The sequence below is a fragment of the Macrosteles quadrilineatus genome, unplaced genomic scaffold, assembly GCF_028750875.1.
Source record: "Macrosteles quadrilineatus isolate MER2022 unplaced genomic scaffold, UCM_ALF_1.0 Scaffold_2__2_contigs__length_208266976, whole genome shotgun sequence".
In the NCBI taxonomy this organism is placed as follows: Eukaryota; Metazoa; Arthropoda; class Insecta; order Hemiptera; family Cicadellidae; genus Macrosteles; species Macrosteles quadrilineatus.
This window is the reverse complement of record NW_026542595.1, coordinates 75194346-75211211: the sequence shown is the minus strand read 5'-3', so window position 1 is coordinate 75211211 and position 16866 is coordinate 75194346. Positions and strand designations below refer to the sequence as shown.

Genomic DNA, 16866 nt, shown 5'->3' with positions numbered 1-16866 from the left:
GCTAAAATTCCGCTACAACTACTTTAAAAATGTAGCTAGCTACAGCTAAAGCTACAAAATCTTAAAAGTAGCGTAGCTACAGCTAACGCTACAAAAAAAGTAGCGCGCTACTGTAGCGTCGCTACTTGTAGCGCGCTACTTCCCAACACTGTGTAAAACTTATGTTGTTCAGCAACTTCATTTGGTGTTGGACAAAGGTAATCTTTGAGTAGCTTGACCAGTTCATTATACGATTTAGTATTTGGTAAGTCTGGGGCGCATAAATCATTTAAGAGTTGAAAATTCTTTGGACTGAGGCAGCTAATTAACACCTGCACACGTGTTTTGTCATCATCCTCTCCCCCTAATCCATTCAATTCAAGATAGTTAGTGAGCCTAAGTAAGTAGGTTGTAAATGTTTCATTACCTTCATCATAAGGTTCCAACTTTTGAAGTGGGGGACGAATCTTTTGTTCCTTTTCTTCACTAAACTTCTCTTGTAGATATAACAGTAATGCTTGATTTATTTCTCTTTGAGTCGTCGCCATTATTGTATATTAAACACCAACTTTAAGAACAGTTATTTATTAACAAGTTTAACAAGGTTCATAATGTAAAGATGTAGTAACTCTAACTGAAGTCTTATTTTGTTTGTTTTTTCATTCATAATAAATAAAGAACATTTAATTTAATATTATCAGCTGATTGTATGTACAGGATATAATAATTATGTTTTAGCCTGTATGTCAACAAAGGATTTTGAAGTTGTTTCGTTGTTGTTTTAACACAAATAAATTTCTATATTTTGAATATGCGTTAATGCATATAGCACATTAAGAGTCCATGGAGGCTATCTTGGATTAATTTCAAAACGCTTTCAAGAGCTATTTACCATCCCAAAATGTTTTTTTCAAATACCGAAGGGATTGTAAATGAAATATCTAGGGCACTAAGGTATGAGATTAGAAATTATCCATGTAGTTTACTAGTAGTTTAGTTTTGTAATTGTTTTATGAGTTGACACGGATAAGCTCTAATGTCTAATTAAGGCAGAATGTCCATCAATTGGTATTGATGTTGCTGTAAATATTTTGAAAGGTTTTGTAATCCTCAATCATAAAAATTTTTTTTGTATAAGTCATCTTGAATATTTATTAAGTTGTAACGGAGTTTGAATGTCAACTCCCAAGCTTTTGATGTTATTTAAAATGTATAACTGTGTATTGCCCGTTTGAGAGTGTTCTTCACAAGTACTGCTGGTTTCAGGAGGTGATCAATGTGTCCATGCTACATAAAGCAACAAGAGACAGCCTCAGTGAGAACACATCTCGTATAGCTCCCGTCATTCAGCATCTCAAGTGTAAGGTGCTTTATATTTTACATATGTGGTGTCTTTTCTGTAAAGTACTTTAATTATGAAAGCCCAATTCGTCAGAAAATATATTATAGTAGAAACTCCAATTATCCGAACTCAAACTATCCAAATTGCCAATTATCCGAATTGCTTAGAGAAATAATTTCAAATTTTTAAACCTCATGTTTAAAACTAGTGATGGGCGGATCCAATAAAATGTCGGTACCGGATCCAGATCCGGATCTTGAAAAATTCCGGATCCGACCATCACTATTTAAAACATATTTTTAACATCTAACTATAAAATTAAATTACTGTACATAATAAATTATATTTCTTTGGTAATCTTTCTCTAATTGGATAAAGCTTGTATATGTCGTGTGTAGTGAAATAGTATCCAGAGAGTGTGGAAGTACAGAGAAATGTCATTGTTAGTTTCGTTGGAGGTTACTGTGGGGGGGGGGGGAGAATGAGTCTAGACGAATAGTGGTGCACGGGGAATACTTGCATTGAGGTGCAGTCAGGCTAGTTACGCCACTGCATCATCGTCTCCCGTGGTCAGAAAATCATAATCGCTCCACAATCGTGTAATTTTTCTCTGTAAATTTTTAAGTATAAAATTTTCCGATCGTGAAATCATTGCAGACACATTCTGCGATCACAATAGTAAAACCTCGGCATGACTCAGCCTATTTGCTTTAAAAGACTCTAAATTTTGGTAAAAATCCAATGATTTGAATTTTTGATAATCGTTTGGTCCCAATTTGGATATAGCAGAACGTTTTTAAGCTTTCTACAACGGACTTGGAAAGATCCAAACATTTTCTGTGGGCTTACCCAGTCCAAGCTGTGTGTAAATTAAACGTGTGTGTGATAGTTTAAATAAATATTTGGAATAAGTTTTTAAATGCTCGGATCATTTTGAAAACACCTACTATTGTTGCATTGAATTGCTTTGCTAAGTCTGTTATTCTACGCGTTCTTCCACACAATCAATGCACCAAATATTGACTTTGCAGCTTTTGTTTATGTAATGCATGACGTTTTGTTGCGTTACTGTTTGTAGAAACGAGAATTTTTCTGCAGAAAATTCTCGTTTCCAACTTTCTACAGAAATATTTTCTGCAAAAAAATTTTTATTAACTTGTTATGTAGCATTTTCTGTAGACACTTACTACAAAGGGCCATATGGCCCTAACTTTGCCTGTAAAAATAAAAATAAATGATCAAAGTAATCAAAAAATTGTCAAAACAGTCATGTAGGCTGTGCTCTCTGGGGGGTAGCGGATTTCTACCCCCGGATATTTACCCCCATGAAAAAACGCCTACGTAATTTTGACGTCACGAGGGGCGGGGCCTATACACGATCGAGAAACAGCCCGCGACTGGAAATCTACCCCCGGACATCTACCCCCGGACATCTACCCCCGGACATCTACCCCCAGACATCTACCCCCGGACATCTACCCCCGGACATCTACCCCCGGAAATCTACCCCCGGAAATCTACCCCCGGAAATCTACCCCCGTGGTCAGCTACGCTACGTATCGGCCAAGATGCATTGTTGTAATTGATTTTATTAATTGGTTTATGTAAATAAACGGCTCTTCGGTTATTCATTAGCTTATAATATCCAGTATAAAGCATGCGATATGTCGGTGTCATGTTTAACATGTACATCGAATAGGTACAGTATTTTTCACCACACTATGATGTTTTTGGCTGTATTACATACGTTAATTGGTGGTTGAAAGTTACGTTTTGCGTTTTGCTGGCCATGCCAGCTGTCATCGTAATTTGGGGACCGAGCAGGTTTTTACAGGCCGGGGCCGCAAAATCAGCTGTCCGCTTAGCCTACTTACTTAAAACATGCATTTTAAATACACAATCAAAATCCATAGAATTGCAATAGAATTGTGTTTTGGTCACCGTTGCCTAGCAACTATTTATTTTTATTTTTGCTGATTCCTCAAATGATTTCTTCACATAACCTTAAGTTGTATTGTGTTGACTATCAGTGTGCATTATTATAGTGGTGAATAGTGGTAATAGGGTATAGTGTGGTGAAAAATAGCGTTCGTATCACGGACCGAAATGGTTTTGCAGCTCTCGATCGATTTAAGTTCTCGACTTCGTCTCGAACTTAAAAACTGTCTCGAGCCAGCAAAACCTTATTTTCGGCCCTAGGTACGAAATATACTATTTCATATTTGATTTACGTAGCTAAATAAGGTTATAACAAATAACATTTATCTTATGTTATTGGAATTAAAACAACTACAAGATTATGCAGTTAAAAAAAAACTAGGTATTCTGAAATCAATATGTTTTTTTAGCGAATTTCCCATATAGGGAATAAGCTATTACCGTAGTACTCATGGCAAGACCTGGACCCGGGACCGATTTACTATTTCGTTTTGAGGTCCCTAGAGGCTAAAAACACCATCGGTTCAAATTCATATATATATATTTTAGCAACCAACTGGTTTTAAGAAATTCTGAATTGGCTCACCAGTTGGTACTGAAAACAAAGTCCCCCTCTGGTTTAAATTTAAGATAGTAAAAAAGTGATTCAACTCAGCTGAATTTTTAATTTTATTATTTTCTTTGATCTGTACTCAATCATTGTTCTCAAAATTCAACTATTTGTAAACAGTTCATATTTATTTGTTTTGTTCATCTTTACATTTTTCATTCTCTTTGCTTGAAAACTTTTGTATTAAACGAAAATTTGAAATGTGTCATGTTTCATTCACCATAAACTCTATCAAGATCTCCTCAAGAATATAAAAGTCATTTGGCATTTTCATCAAGAAATATATATATATGTATATTTATATATGTGTTCGTTAGCGCGATAACTCGATCAAAAATCATTAAATTTTGATGAAATTTGGTACAAACGTGTAAACCTACGTTTATTCGAACGAGTTCGCGAACCAGCATGATCGGACTATGGGAACAGGGGTTTATGGGGGGTTTTATGGGGTAAAAATTGGTTTTTCCCATTTTTGACCATAAAAACTTAAAATTTAGCATTTTTTTTTAAACCATTTTGTAGAGCTTAAAAAACAAATAATTTAGTATATTGAAGCATTATTATACGCCTAATGGTTACGGAGAAAATTCCAAAAACTGTAAATTTAAAATTCCCATGTTATTCTTTTGGAGAATAAGTAAACTGTTCTAGTTTGCTTGTTTATGAACATATTTTGATCAAATTTGGAAAATGCATTTATTTCATACTAAACTATTAACATTTTACAAAAAAACACCTTTTTACCCTCCCTGTTGCAGCAACCTAAGTACTCGTTAAACTAATGTTATTTAAATAGGAAATAAATGTGATATTTTTAAGGAGACATTTGAGTGGAAATCTAATCAAGCAAACAGAAATTCGCTTAGTCTGCAGGTTTGCTGCAGCGGGGGGGGGGGGGGTATTTCTAAATATGCTATTATGAATATGCTTTCTTATTAATTACTTTGAAATATTTTTGATGATATCATCGTTTTGGTGACACACCTGTTGCGTTGACAATGGCTTGGGGTATATTATTGCCCAAGAAAAATAAAGTATTTTTTGAGTTTTCGTTTTACAAGAAAAAAAATAATTTGCATAATAAGCTAATGAATAACCGAGCCGTTGACCTACATAAACCAATTAATGAAATCAATTACGACAATGCATCTTGGCCGATACGTAGCGTAGCTGACCATGGGGGTAGATTTCCGGGGGTAGATTTCCGGGGGTAGATGTCTGGGGGTAGATGTCTGGGGGTAGATGTCCGGGGGTAGATGTCCGGGGGTAGATTTCCAGTCGCGGGCTGTTTCTCGACCGTGTATAGGCCCCGCCCCTCGTGACGTCAAAATGACGTAGGCGTTTTTTCATGGGGGTAAATATCCGGGGGTAGAATTCCGGCGACCCCTCTCTGGAGCCCTCCTTTTCCTTTCTGCAACAATGACGCACTGTCGCCCGTAGTTCTGCTTTGGGTGATGGTTGGCGTTCTACTGTACTAGCGAAATGTATTGGAGCTTTTGTGCATTTTTTCCCTGGAGTATCTTAAAACTAATAAAAGTCTCATTTTCATTTTATATAAATATTTTTGATATATTATTTTATTGAGTTTCAAAGTAATTCAGAACCAAGGAGCTAAGATTCATATAATTATAAAAGCTTAATAGGCTACAGCAAAACAGCACTCATATGAGTTCATACATACTCTCCAACATACTAATTTTGTTAACTTATTCACATGTCATAAATTTGGGTAGTATATGGTACAAGTGCATTTATTTGGATTATTATGAAGGTAGATAATAATAAACACCCCTGCCGCAGCAAACCTAAAGACTAACTGAATTTCCTTTAGGTGTATGTTTACTTTCAGTGCTTGAAACACATTGTGAAAAAATCTTTTTTATAACATCTTTTGCAGTCACAGAAAAACTGTGCAGGTTACCAAATTGTGAACATACTCAAAGCAAAATCGAGAACATCTTATGCAGTCATTACAAAATCAAGAACATCTTCTGCAGGAAAATTGAGAACATGTTCCGCGGCCACTTCAAAATCCTGCAAATTTTCTTTTGTCATAAATCGTAAAGATTGTCTGCAATCTTGGCAAAATGGTGGTAATACAATTGTCTTCTGCTGTAATGTCAAACTCGTCAACATGTTCACTGTCACAGTGACATCATCATGTTCTTCAACAAAAGCAGGAAAACTGTGATCACATACGATCATGGATAAATCAGACACTTCCTACGATCGCAAAAATTAAAGCTCCGCTTAACCCAAATTGTCTTTGGCTGAACTCATTCCTCAGGCCAGCTGTTGAAAATATCAGGGACCCGCTGACTCCTAATCTGAATGGAATGTTTTGTATTGCAGGTAACAAACAGCTGGTGCAGGTAGAGTTGCCAGTGGACCACCTAGCTCTGCTAGACAGAGAGACTCACACAGCAGAGTTGTACTCTGTACTGGTAGACACTTTGTGTCGCTCACTCAGAGTGTTTGAGAGGTGTCTCAGTCAGGGACACAAGCGGCTGGCTGTACCACGAGCCTACCACTTCCTACCTCCACACCTTGGACACTTCCTCACACTCGTCTACCTCTCTAACAGAACTGACGATGACTTGAGTGAGTATAGCCAGTCTTGCCTTGATAAATCTATAAGTTTTATGTAATAAACTGGTAGATTTATTCCCAGCCTTTGTTACTCTTGTATGTCAGCAAATTGAAAGTCAACCGCTTTATTTTTCATGGTCTCAGTCTTTGTTAAAACTGCAAAATCCTAACTAATGTACCATTTCTAACTGTCTCTTAGATTATTCATTCACTTTGGATAATGAATCGTGTTGCTTTGTTGACACTTAAACCAATTCAGCAAGTTGGTGAGTCAATGGCTCAGTGGGTAGCAAGACTACAAATATACATTTTAAAGCAGCAATGCCGTGGGTTTAAGTCCTGGTGCTTCCTCGGATATTTATCAGTAGAGTTCATTCTTGTACTGTACCAGCTCACTCTTTTCTTTGCTTGATACTTTCTGAATGTATAATTAAAATAATGCTCGTTAAATCTGTCTACAGAGAGTAGAAGGGAATGGTTCCACGACCAGTTGAAGCTGCCACAGGATAGACCTGTTTTCAGGAAAGGAAATGTTCATGTGTTCAAAGAAGAGCTGTCACCTAACTCACCACTTGTCAATCCTCACGAAGGCCTCAGTCCTGCATGTGAGTACCTGATGAGAGCTTGTCCAAAAAGTATATTAAATTATAAGTCTGCTAGAGTAGCAATATTTCATGACACATACTAGGCATAAGGCGTTTTCTTCAAAATTTTGTCATGTTCAAATTAATTTTAAATCTGATCCTGGATCTACATGCCACTCCAGATTGCAATTTGTATCAAAGAGTCTATTCAAAGAGATTAGAGGGTGGAATTCCTGTCCTGAATTAATTTATTGCAGATTTCAATACCGCAGAAACTATGCGATGACTTATTGGTTCAAAGCTTGTTTGCTGTGGATCCAATAATAAAGATAAAAAATACTATTATAAAAAAGCAAAACGTGCATCCTCCACCACTTTAAGCTATGCTAATTTTGTTCAATTTTTGACATAGAAATTCGAGAGGTTTCAGTTTTAAAATGTTTGTATAAAAGAAGTACAGTATATAACACAAAGTGATGACAGAGAGCCATTAAAGGTCAATCATTGACTATATAATTCATGAAACTCCACATCACAGCTATCTGAAAGATCTTCTCTATGGCCACTCCCCATTCCATCCTCCAGTAGGTACAGCACTGCTTGTGTTGAGGAAGCTGTTTGATTGTGTAGTGATGTGTTGTGTTTGTGACAGTGAAGGAAGGAGAGGTGAGTGTGGTGTCTGGCCGCTACAGCTATCACCACTACATGCAGGACAACTTCAATGATGATGGCTGGGGCTGTTCATACGGGTGCTTACAGACAGTCATCTTATGGTTCAGATTGTGCTGTAATGTGTTGTGTTTGTGACAGTGAAGGAAGGAAAGGTGAGTGTGGTGTCTGGCCGCTACAGCTATCACCACTACATGCAGGACAACTTCAATGATGATGGCTGGGGCTGTGCATACAGAAGCTTACAGACGGTCATCTCATGGTTCAGATTGCGTTGTAATGTGTTGTGTTTGTGACAGTGAAGGAAGGAGAGGTGAGTGTGGTGTCTGGCCGCTACAGCTATCACCACTACATGCAGGACAACTTCAATGATGATGGCTGGGGCTGTGCATACAGAAGCTTACAGACGGTCATCTCATGGTTCAGATTGCGTTGTAATGTGTTGTGTTTGTGACAGTGAAGGAAGGAGAGGTGAGTGTGGTGTCTGGCCGCTACAGCTATCACCACTACATGCAGGACAACTTCAATGATGATGGCTGGGGCTGTGCATACAGAAGCTTACAGACGGTCATCTCATGGTTCAGATTGCGTTGTAATGTGTTGTGTTTGTGACAGTGAAGGAAGGAGAGGTGAGTGTGGTGTCTGGCCGCTACAGCTATCACCACTACATGCAGGACAACTTCAATGATGATGGCTGGGGCTGTTCATACGGGTGCTTACAGACAGTCATCTTATGGTTCAGATTGCACTGTAATGTGTTGTGTTTGTGACAGTGAAGGAAGGAGAGGTGAGTGTGGTGTCTGGCCGCTACAGCTATCACCACTACATGCAGGACAACTTCAATGATGATGGCTGGGGCTGTTCATACGGGTGCTTACAGACAGTCATCTTATGGTTCAGATTGCGTTGTAATGTGTTGTGTTTGTGACAGTGAAGGAAGGAGAGGTGAGTGTGGTGTCTGGCCGCTACAGCTATCACCACTACATGCAGGACAACTTCAATGATGATGGCTGGGGCTGTTCATACGGGTGCTTACAGACAGTCATCTCATGGTTAAGATTGTGTTGTAATGCGTTATGTTTGTGACAGTGAAGGAAGGAGAGGTGAGTGTGGTGTCTGGTCGATACAGCTATCACCACTACATGCAGGACAACTTCAATGATGATGGCTGGGGCTGTTCATACGGGTGCTTACAGACAGTCATCTTATGGTTCAGATTGCGTTGTAATGTGTTGTGTTTGTGACAGTGAAGGAAGGAGAGGTGAGTGTGGTGTCTGGTCGATACAGCTATCACCACTACATGCAGGACAACTTCAATGATGATGGCTGGGGCTGTTCATACGGGTGCTTACAGACGGTCATCTCATGGTTCAGATTGTGCTGTAATGCGTTGTGTTTGTGACAGTGAAGGAAGGAGAGGTGAGTGTGGTGTCTGGTCGATACAGCTATCACCACTACATGCAGGACAACTTCAATGATGATGGCTGGGGCTGTTCATACGGGTGCTTACAGACGGTCATCTCATGGTTCAGATTGTGTTGTAATGCGTTGTGTTTGTGACAGTGAAGGAAGGAGAGGTGAGTGTGGTGTCTGGTCGATACAGCTATCACCACTACATGCAGGACAACTTCAATGATGATGGCTGGGGCTGTTCATACGGGTGCTTACAGACGGTCATCTCATGGTTCAGATTGTGCTGTAATGTGTTGTGTTTGTGACAGTGAAGGAAGGAGAGGTGAGTGTGGTGTCTGGCTGCTACAGCTATCACCACTACATGCAGGACAACTTCAATGATGATGGCTGGGGCTGTTCATACGGGTGCTTACAGACGGTCATCTCATGGTTCAGATTGTGCTGTAATGTGTTGTGTTTGTGACAGTGAAGGAAGGAGAGGTGAGTGTGGTGTCTGGCTGCTACAGCTATCACCACTACATGCAGGACAACTTCAATTACGATGGCTGGGGCTGTGCATACAGAAGCTTACAGACGGTCATCTCATGGTTCAGATTGCGTTGTAATGTGTTGTGTTTGTGACAGTGAAGGAAGGAGAGGTGAGTGTGGTGTCTGGCCGCTACAGCTATCACCACTACATGCAGGACAACTTCAATGACGATGGCTGGGGCTGTGCATACAGGAGCTTACAGACAGTCATCTCATGGTTCAGATTGTGCTGTAATGTGTTGTGTTTGTGACAGTGAAGGAAGGAGAGGTGAGTGTGGTGTCTGGCCGCTACAGCTATCACCACTACATGCAGGACAACTTCAATGATGATGGCTGGGGCTGTGCATACAGAAGCTTACAGACGGTCATCTCATGGTTCAGATTGCGTTGTAATGTGTTGTGTTTGTGACAGTGAAGGAAGGAGAGGTGAGTGTGGTGTCTGGCCGCTACAGCTATCACCACTACATGCAGGACAACTTCAATGATGATGGCTGGGGCTGTGCATACAGAAGCTTACAGACGGTCATCTCATGGTTCAGATTGTGTTGTAATGTGTTGTGTTTGTGACAGTGAAGGAAGGAGAGGTGAGTGTGGTGTCTGGTCGATACAGCTATCACCACTACATGCAGGACAACTTCAATGATGATGGCTGGGGCTGTTCATACGGGTGCTTACAGACGGTCATCTCATGGTTCAGATTGTGCTGTAATGTGTTGTGTTTGTGACAGTGAAGGAAGGAGAGGTGAGTGTGGTGTCTGGTCGATACAGCTATCACCACTACATGCAGGACAACTTCAATGATGATGGCTGGGGCTGTTCATACGGGTGCTTACAGACAGTCATCTTATGGTTCAGATTGTGCTGTAATGTGTTGTGTTTGTGACAGTGAAGGAAGGAAAGGTGAGTGTGGTGTCTGGCCGCTACAGCTATCACCACTACATGCAGGACAACTTCAATGATGATGGCTGGGGCTGTTCATACGGGTGCTTACAGACGGTCATCTCATGGTTCAGATTGTGCTGTAATGTGTTGTGTTTGTGACAGTGAAGGAAGGAGAGGTGAGTGTGGTGTCTGGTCGATACAGCTATCACCACTACATGCAGGACAACTTCAATGATGATGGCTGGGGCTGTTCATACGGGTGCTTACAGACGGTCATCTCATGGTTCAGATTGTGCTGTAATGTGTTGTGTTTGTGACAGTGAAGGAAGGAGAGGTGAGTGTGGTGTCTGGTCGATACAGCTATCACCACTACATGCAGGACAACTTCAATGATGATGGCTGGGGCTGTTCATACGGGTGCTTACAGACAGTCATCTTATGGTTCAGATTGTGCTGTAATGTGTTGTGTTTGTGACAGTGAAGGAAGGAAAGGTGAGTGTGGTGTCTGGCCGCTACAGCTATCACCACTACATGCAGGACAACTTCAATGATGATGGCTGGGGCTGTGCATACAGAAGCTTACAGACGGTCATCTCATGGTTCAGGTAAACGGGGGTTTACAGTATTACAGTATACACAGCAACAGTATTAACAGTATAAACTTTTAACATGTTATTAAATCATTATTTTAACTTGAATTTTTTACTTTAACAAATATTGTTGGACTTGTCCCAAAATTGTTGGGTAAATATATTCTTGATTTGGTTTAGTAAATGGATTAAGAATAAATTATTAGTATAAAGCTAAGCTACACAGGGCATTTCACCCATTCTACTTTATATGCAAGTTTAGATACAACAAGAAGCATTGCTAATTTTAAAAGCGCTCTAAACTCATCTTATTTTTGTCATGATATTCAATATACTTACTTAGTGTTGACTTAGAATATTAAAACAAAAAGTTTTGAATGATGTCTTTAAATTTATAAATTAAGTTTTTTGTCAGATCTTATCATAAATGTACAATACATACAATACATAAATGACCCTAAACTATTTAACAAATCGCACAGGCATCAAGGTTACACGGATCGTCCGGTTCCCTCACACAAGGAGATACAACAGTGTCTGGTAGACATCAAAGACAAGCCAGTGAGCTTCGTGGGGTCTCGCCAGTGGATCGGCTCAACAGAGGTGAGCTTCTGTCTGGACACCATGCTGGGAGTCACTTGTCGCATCATCAACGTGAGCTCCGGCAGCGAGCTGCAGGAACTGGGAGGAACTCTGGCCAACCACTTCAACACTCATGGAACACCTGTCATGATTGGTGAGTGTAGAACACTGAACAGAGGACTGTTGATGAGGCTTCTCTCTACTGTGCAGACAAGAGAAATGAGATTTAATTTAGGAAATGTATAATGCCCCTATGCCTTACCCTCAAGAAATCACCGTCTAGTAGTCGGGGAAAAACTGGTAATCTGGGAATAAGTCGGGTAAGTCGGGATTTAGTCTTTATTTTGTTGGCAGAGTTAGGAACTTTATGGACCATGTAAAATCTAATCAAATTTTCATGATTTTGCTGTGATCGCACTATACGACAATCATGTTTTCATGACCACAGGAGGCAATGATGCTATTTAGACGGCATGTGTGGGATGTTTAAGATTTTGCCTCGATCGCGCAAGAAGACAATCATGTTTCCGCGACCGCGGGAGACGATGATGTCTACACGACTTTAGTGATGTTTCTTGATTTTGCCGTGATTGTGCTAGATGACGATCACGTTTTTGTGTATGTGGGGAGTTGATGATGATGACTATACAACCATGAGAGATGAACAGAATTTTGCCGTGATTGCGGAATACAATAATAATTAATTCCATTCGGCCAAATAATTCGGATACATTTTTGTGAATTTGCTGCTATCGAGCAAGATGATGATGACATTTCCCTAACTGCGTAGGTTGATGATGATATTTTCATGGCTGCGGGAAATAATCAGAATGTTATCGCACTCGCGGAATAGGATGATAATGCCCATTCTGCCGAGAATTTATTGGGAATTTGTTACGATAGCACAAGATTACAATGATGTTTCCGTGACTGCGAAAGTCGATGATGATGTTCACATGGCCACGGGAGATAATCATACTGTTATCGCGATCGGGGAAGACAAAGATAAGGTTTTGTGACCTTGAAAGTTATAAAGTTGTCTTTACAGCCACAGGGGATAGTCTGATCAGAGTTTTTCCTGTGATTGTGGGAGACGATGATAATGGCCATATGACCGTGGGAGATACTTGTGATATCGCCACGATCGTGGTAGTTGTTGATAATGTTTCCATGACCACGGGAGATGAGGATGGCGATTCCGTGACCGCGGGAGACAGAGAGAATGGCGATTTTGTTGCTATTCAGGATTTTCCCGCAACCGCAAAAGATAGTGAGGATGTTTCGATGATGTCTCCACGACCGCAGATGATCACGCTATTACCTCTGTCTTGGCTTAACTGAAAATATCAGGCTGGCACACCTCTAGTTATAATAAAGTTGTCTTTTTGTCATTAGATCTTCATTTACCTTTGATATGGTATTTATTTAATGTGTTAAGATGGGTTCAAACCCAAATTGGCTAGTTTTTCATTGCTGCATTAATTTTTTCTTTACGTGATAAACGCTCCATCATTTAAAAATATTTTATTACATAAAGGGGTTAGTGTAGTAAAATTAAGTTATTAATAATAATGAATATTGGTTAAACTATGAAAAATGGTATTGGTATCGAGAATCGATAAATTTTGGTATCGACATAAAACATCACCAATTGTTGAAAAACTAGTCTTGAAAAGTCTGAAATTAGTCTTGAATTTTAAGAGAAATTGTTTTTAATGTCATACAGTTATACGATCATGAAATGAAAAAGCCTTTTGCACACTAATTCATATTAGCGTCAAATTTTTTAACATCCTTTTTGGCTACTTAGCAAGGTGCAATTAGACCTAAACCTCAACATCCAAAGTGAAAGCTAACTTTTGACTCCAATCTTTCAACGGCATTTTATTTTACTAACAAAGACCATATTTTATGTGCATATCATCCTATGCTTACTTTAAAGATTTTCTTCTTTTTCTTAGCAGAACTATACTTAAATTAAATTTCAATATTAATCTTTTATAGTTTATTTGTTATCATCAGAAGTTATTCAGATAAAACCCTAGTGATTTGTAAACATTTATCTTGCTATCTCAATTTAGTCTCCATCTCAATTGCTAATGCTAATGCTATTAAGGTTATTACAGTATGAACTGTACATTTTGTATACGTAATGTTAAGGAAAAGAGCTTCTCGTTAATCAAACATTCATAGGAAGCATTAATCTAGCAAATAACTTTAACTTTGGAACTTCAAAGTTATTCTAAATTCAAGCCCCTTTGCAAAACCAAAACACTTGGTTTGGCTTAAACATTTGCCTATATTGCAGGAGGAGGAGTTCTGGCCCACACTATCCTGGGAGTGACTCTGGACCGGGACTCTGGAGATGTAAGATTCCTGATCCTGGACCCTCACTACACAGGCAGTGAGGACCTTCGCACTATCCAGTCCAAGGGCTGGGTCGGCTGGAAGAAACCTGACTTTTGGAACAAGACAGCTTACTACAACATGTGCTTGCCGCTTCGTCCGCAGTGCTTCTGAGGCACAGCGCCAGCGCAACGCTATATTATTTTTATAGAAGATATTTATATGCATCCTGCCGCAATTGTTGTACCCATTTTGATTAAATATGTTTTATTTTTGTTCCTTGTGTTTTGATTATAGTTTTGAAGCAAAAGTTTATTAGGTTCCTTATTAATTATTAACGGGTTATAATTTAATTTAACATTTAGTTGTGATGGGTTATCTTGTTATCTGTATATTTCAAGGCCAGGCTCGTACAGTTCCATAAGCACTGACTCTAATTTAACATTTAGATAGTAGAATGCTCAAGTATGATACCCACTGTTTAATAGCTGTCTAGTTTTTGTGAGTATTTGTCGTTTTAAGAATTTAGAGTGGGTAATTTCAAAAGTTTGGATGAGTAATTTTGAATTTTTTAAGTAGAAATCAGAACAAAATTGGATGAAGAGTCTTGTGTATGGAATAAAATCTTATGTTGTTTGCAGGTTTTGTAAATAAAATAAAAAAAAAAACTTAATTTGATACAGAGTTTTAAGGGAACTGGGAATCGTACATGACTTTGTCAGGTTTTGTTTAGGAATAAGAAGTGTTCAATTAACCACCATGTCATGTCATCGTTTGAAGTTTCTGTACTGGCGAAAATTTTCCAAACTTGAAATCTATTCTGAACAAGTCTGTAACTAAAAGTGAAACAAAAAGAAAAAATAAATGTACTAAACATTGATATTTCAGACCAATACAGGCTTAAAATACCAAAATATAAAACTAGGTTTACGACATTGGTTAACAGTTAAATTTATTTCCTTAGGGCTGGCGTGCACTAGCCCGACCACGACCACGACTCCGACCAGTTTTATAACAGTGAATGGAACAGCGCGCACTGGTCGGACCCTGGACAGACTCTGGTTGCACGACCAAAGTCCTTGCAGTTAGGTCGGGCTCCACTCGCTGGCTGTTGCCAGAAAAAATAGAATAAGAATTAAAATAGAACACATTTTAATGGAGCGACGCGCACTACCCATGACCTCCGACCCGACCAGTACACCACTCCCCAGCTCTTGTTTTTGTGTGGTTTGTGAAGTGGCTTCTTTTGTAAAATGTCGCAGGATTTTGACACTGAGAGTTTTATTGCAGCAATTAAAGGAGGGCCCTATTTATGGGATCTATCAGTAGTAGATTATTCCAAAAGAGGGATGAAGAAGGAAGCTTGGGAGATCACACTGATGTTTATTGGATGTAAAAACGTTACTCATTTCAACATCCATCTTGACACTGAAGTTGTTTAACATACGTTGCTCTAGTCCTAGTCGGGTTGTGCTCTGATTGTATGGTGAATGACAACAACCGGTCGGGCCTTTGGTTGTGGTCGGGATAGTGCGCGCCGGCCCTTACAGCTCAATGGCAAATCGACTAATGCTATGTCTGTGGCTATGACAGTTTATTGAACTAGGTTATTTCACAAAAGTCGTAACAAAAAACATTGTGCTAGATTATGGTGTGATAGACTTTGAAAAATTTTCGTCAGTACAGAAACTTACAAGCATCTGATCTAGTGTTTGTTATCAATCAATAGCGGCTAAATGACAAAGCCGATCTTAATGAGTTGAAAAGCATTCTAAGCAGAATTTTATGCTATTCAAACGAATTACAGGTACATTTTTCTGTAGCATGTGTCCTTAAGTTGTAAGGCAAAAACTGAACAAAGGATCCAGGGATGGATCGAATAAAGGAGAGGTTGAAGTGAATCTTAGAATTTCTGGAACCCTAGACAACAATATTAGACCTAAAATTACATAGTTACATTCTTGGATAAATCTCTGGATGATTACCACGACATCACTATATAATATGAACCATTTAATGGGCAGAATAAAAATGTTGGCCAAGCTGGTAAAATCACCCAATTTGAACAATCAATTACCGTTGAGAGGATGAGCCGTTCTTGATGAATAAAAAGCATTCTTTTAGAATTGTATTTTCTTCAAACTACAAATTGCAGGTACATTTTCTGTAGCAATTGTCGGTGTCGTTTAGGAGTTGTAAGCATAAACTAAATAAAGAATAGCCATTTTGGTGAAAATATTTCAGTTTTGAAAAGCTAAGCGACTAACCCGCTGAGCCGATTTTGACCCATTTAACACATTTTTGTTATAGTTGATACATGATTTACTGCACTTTAAGAAACAACTGAACTACAATTTTCGTTGGATTCATCATTCATGAGTTAAGCCAAAAACTGAAAAAGTGCAAAATTCTCATAGTTTTTTGACTCCAAAAGTTATACAAACTCAAAGGACTCTTTTTGGGACCCCTAAAAGATATTAAATAAAACACTTTAGACGATTTTTCGGGAAGCACACCATTTTTTTGTCTAAATTGCCTGGACTATTACGAATAACTACAGTGTGTAAATTAAGTCTGGCACACATTTTTTATCTTTTTACTTTCTCCCCCTATACCATAGTATGGAGAAAGTATTGTTTTCGTCAAAATTTTCGAGTTTGAGTTTTGAGTGGATATATTCGTTTTGGGTCCCCCTGGACCCAAAAAAGTGGTTTTCCAAGTGATGTCTGTGTGTGTGTGTGTGTGTCTGTGTGTCTGGATGTGTACAGAGCTAGGGACTACACCTGTGGTCCGATTTCGATGAAATTTGGT

General features: G+C 39.0%; 1 protein-coding gene across 1 annotated transcript in view; it reads left to right on the top strand.

Moving 5' to 3' along the window:
* The window catches only part of LOC128984435 (uncharacterized), a 28642-nt gene extending 14308 nt beyond the window's left edge, over nt 1-14334 (top strand). The window contains exons 5-22 of the mRNA XM_054403755.1: nt 1246-1339; nt 6225-6473; nt 6923-7066; nt 7856-8006; nt 8172-8185; nt 8330-8464; nt 8646-8780; nt 8962-9096; nt 9278-9364; nt 9436-9570; nt 9752-9886; nt 10068-10154; nt 10226-10360; nt 10542-10676; nt 10858-10871; nt 11030-11142; nt 11610-11863; nt 14018-14334. Coding sequence (XP_054259730.1) covers nt 1246-1339; nt 6225-6473; nt 6923-7066; nt 7856-8006; nt 8172-8185; nt 8330-8464; nt 8646-8780; nt 8962-9096; nt 9278-9364; nt 9436-9570; nt 9752-9886; nt 10068-10154; nt 10226-10360; nt 10542-10676; nt 10858-10871; nt 11030-11142; nt 11610-11863; nt 14018-14229 — 2364 coding nt within the window. The 3' untranslated portion in view covers nt 14230-14334. The remainder of the gene's footprint in view (nt 1-1245; nt 1340-6224; nt 6474-6922; nt 7067-7855; nt 8007-8171; nt 8186-8329; nt 8465-8645; nt 8781-8961; nt 9097-9277; nt 9365-9435; nt 9571-9751; nt 9887-10067; nt 10155-10225; nt 10361-10541; nt 10677-10857; nt 10872-11029; nt 11143-11609; nt 11864-14017) is intronic.
* The last annotated feature ends 2532 nt before the right edge of the window (nt 14335-16866 follow it).